Source organism: Mya arenaria, chromosome 3 (assembly GCF_026914265.1).
Source record: "Mya arenaria isolate MELC-2E11 chromosome 3, ASM2691426v1".
In the NCBI taxonomy this organism is placed as follows: domain Eukaryota; kingdom Metazoa; phylum Mollusca; class Bivalvia; order Myida; family Myidae; genus Mya; species Mya arenaria.
In genome coordinates this window covers 9,507,192-9,509,417 of record NC_069124.1, presented here as the reverse complement: position 1 = coordinate 9,509,417, position 2,226 = coordinate 9,507,192, and the positions used below count along the sequence as shown (strand labels likewise).

Sequence of the window (2,226 nt, the reverse complement as noted above, 5' to 3'; positions counted from 1 at the left end):
TTCGGACAATTTCAACCCGCCCTACCCCGACCTTTTTACCAAATCTGGATCCATTGTCAAACTTGATGAACAAGAGAAACTGAGTTTGTTTACCGTGTCCTGGCTTGAGGCACATGCCTATACGTTTCCGTCAAGGTAAATTTGACACTTTTATGCAAATGCTAATGACATTCACATTGAATTTAATTATTATTTAACCCAATGTGTTTCCTTTGAAACGTCATTTTTTTTTAAACAAAAGAAACTAGATCTATATTTGAAACCATTATGCGATGTGTTAAGAGAAAAAAAGAACTTAAATAATAGGATAAGGGAGAGTTGCTATTTTGTTTTTATTAAGTATACTACTCATATAAAGTAACGCACCAAGTTTAATGGGTGAACTATTGTTTTCGGTAAGCTTGTCTGAGATGGTAAACTGACGACTTTTCTGTTTTTCTTTCGATTAAAATTATTGGAAAAACAAATACATATAGTTTGTTAAAATAAAACGCATGTCGATGTGTTCTTAATTTCTTATGTAGATTTCCGCGTGATTTGTGATTTGTTTCAAAAATAGTCCTCATTGTAGGCCTTATTGTATCAAATGACATAATTATTCTTGATTTACAGGCTTATTGGTGGTAAACTCAGAGCATTTAACGCAAAGTGGTTGAACGACTTCCCGTGGTTGAGGTACTCGGTAAATATGGACTCCGTGATGTGTGCCCCTTGCGTGATCTTCGATACAAGGAAGACCAGATGTTTTTCCACGCTCCCTTTTAATGATTGGAAAAATTTGTCAGCCAATGTTAATCGTCATCATATAGACAAAGTCCACAGAAATTGTGTCGCTATGGCTGAAAATTTCGTTGATGTCATGAAAGGGAAGAAGGAGTCTATTGTCTGTAAGCTATCTTCGTTTACCAAGGACTTGGTAAAAAGAAATAGACATATTCTTGGACAGATAATAAGAGTTATTTTGTTGCTTACCAAACAAAACATACCCGTTAGAGGCCACACGGAAGAAAGGAGTAATTTTATGGCGGTTCTCCAATCCCACGCGTTAAACGATCCCATACTCGCAGATCACCTCCGAAACGGAAAAGAAAATGCCAAATACACATCGCCTGATATACAGAATGAGATTATTACGTTATGTGCCGATCACGTTCTTCAGTGTATCATCACACAGTGTAAAGAAGCCGGATATTTCGCCATCATGGCCGACGAAGCTACCGACTGCTCCACAAAAGAACAGTTATCTATATGCATTCGCTTTCTTACAGTCAACGAAGGACGTTATGAGCTTAATGAAAAATTCATTGGCTTTGTTACTTGTAGATCAATTAAGGGCGTTAATCTTGCTGAGGCCATTGTAGAGTATCTCCAAGACTGTGGATTGGATATCTTGAAACTGCGTGCCCAGTGCTATGACGGAGCGGGGAACATGGCAGGAAAATACAATGGAGTTCAAGCACTGATACGGGAACGTGTACCACTTGCGAGCTACGTACATTGTAAGTCTCACTGTTTGAACTTGGCTTTGGTACATACATGTAAACTACAATGTGTTAGAACAATGATGAAAACAGTTCAGGATATTGGATTTGCATTTTCCTACTCTGCGAAACGTTTAGATGCATTCGCTACTGAGCTGTCTCAGGATCCTGTATCACGTGCCCAGATGGATGGTCGCCAGAAGTTGAAGACTCTCTGCGAAACGCGATGGATGAGTCGCACGGACGCTCTCACAACGTTCACACAGGCATTTGCAGTTGTCGTCCATGCCTTGGAAACATTGGAAGCAGATGGTGACGATAAAGCAGGAGAACACGTGCGTGCAATCCTGAGATTCGAGTTTATCCTTACACTCGTGGCATGTGAACAGGTACTCAGCTCCCTCGTTGGATTGACTGCAATCTTACAGGAGGTAAACTTCATCTAAAAAACGTATTACATGTATATAATAATACAAAGCAATAAATACACATAGACTAGTCATTCGTAAACTAATACTTAATTTAAAAAAAGTCAGAAATTAAACAATATTTCGTATTTTGCGTTTCAAAATACGAAGATCGTTTGGTATTGCCAGGTCCGATATACACTGTATAATAATATGAAAATATCACACATATTGCAATTTAAACTGACCAGGGTGTACGTCTGTAGCAAATATGTCATCGCCATGGTCTATCTCATTCTCAAAAAGATCTTTGCATGATTCACTTACATTCTGCATAA

General features: G+C 38.5%; 1 protein-coding gene across 1 annotated transcript; it reads left to right on the top strand.

Moving 5' to 3' along the window:
• Positions 1–835: 835 nt before the first annotated feature.
• LOC128225647 (zinc finger MYM-type protein 1-like) lies at positions 836–1,927 on the top strand. Its single transcript, XM_052935559.1, has one exon. It carries the CDS (start codon positions 836–838, stop codon positions 1,925–1,927), a length of 1,092 nt encoding a protein of 363 aa, XP_052791519.1.
• Positions 1,928–2,226: the final 299 nt, after the last annotated feature.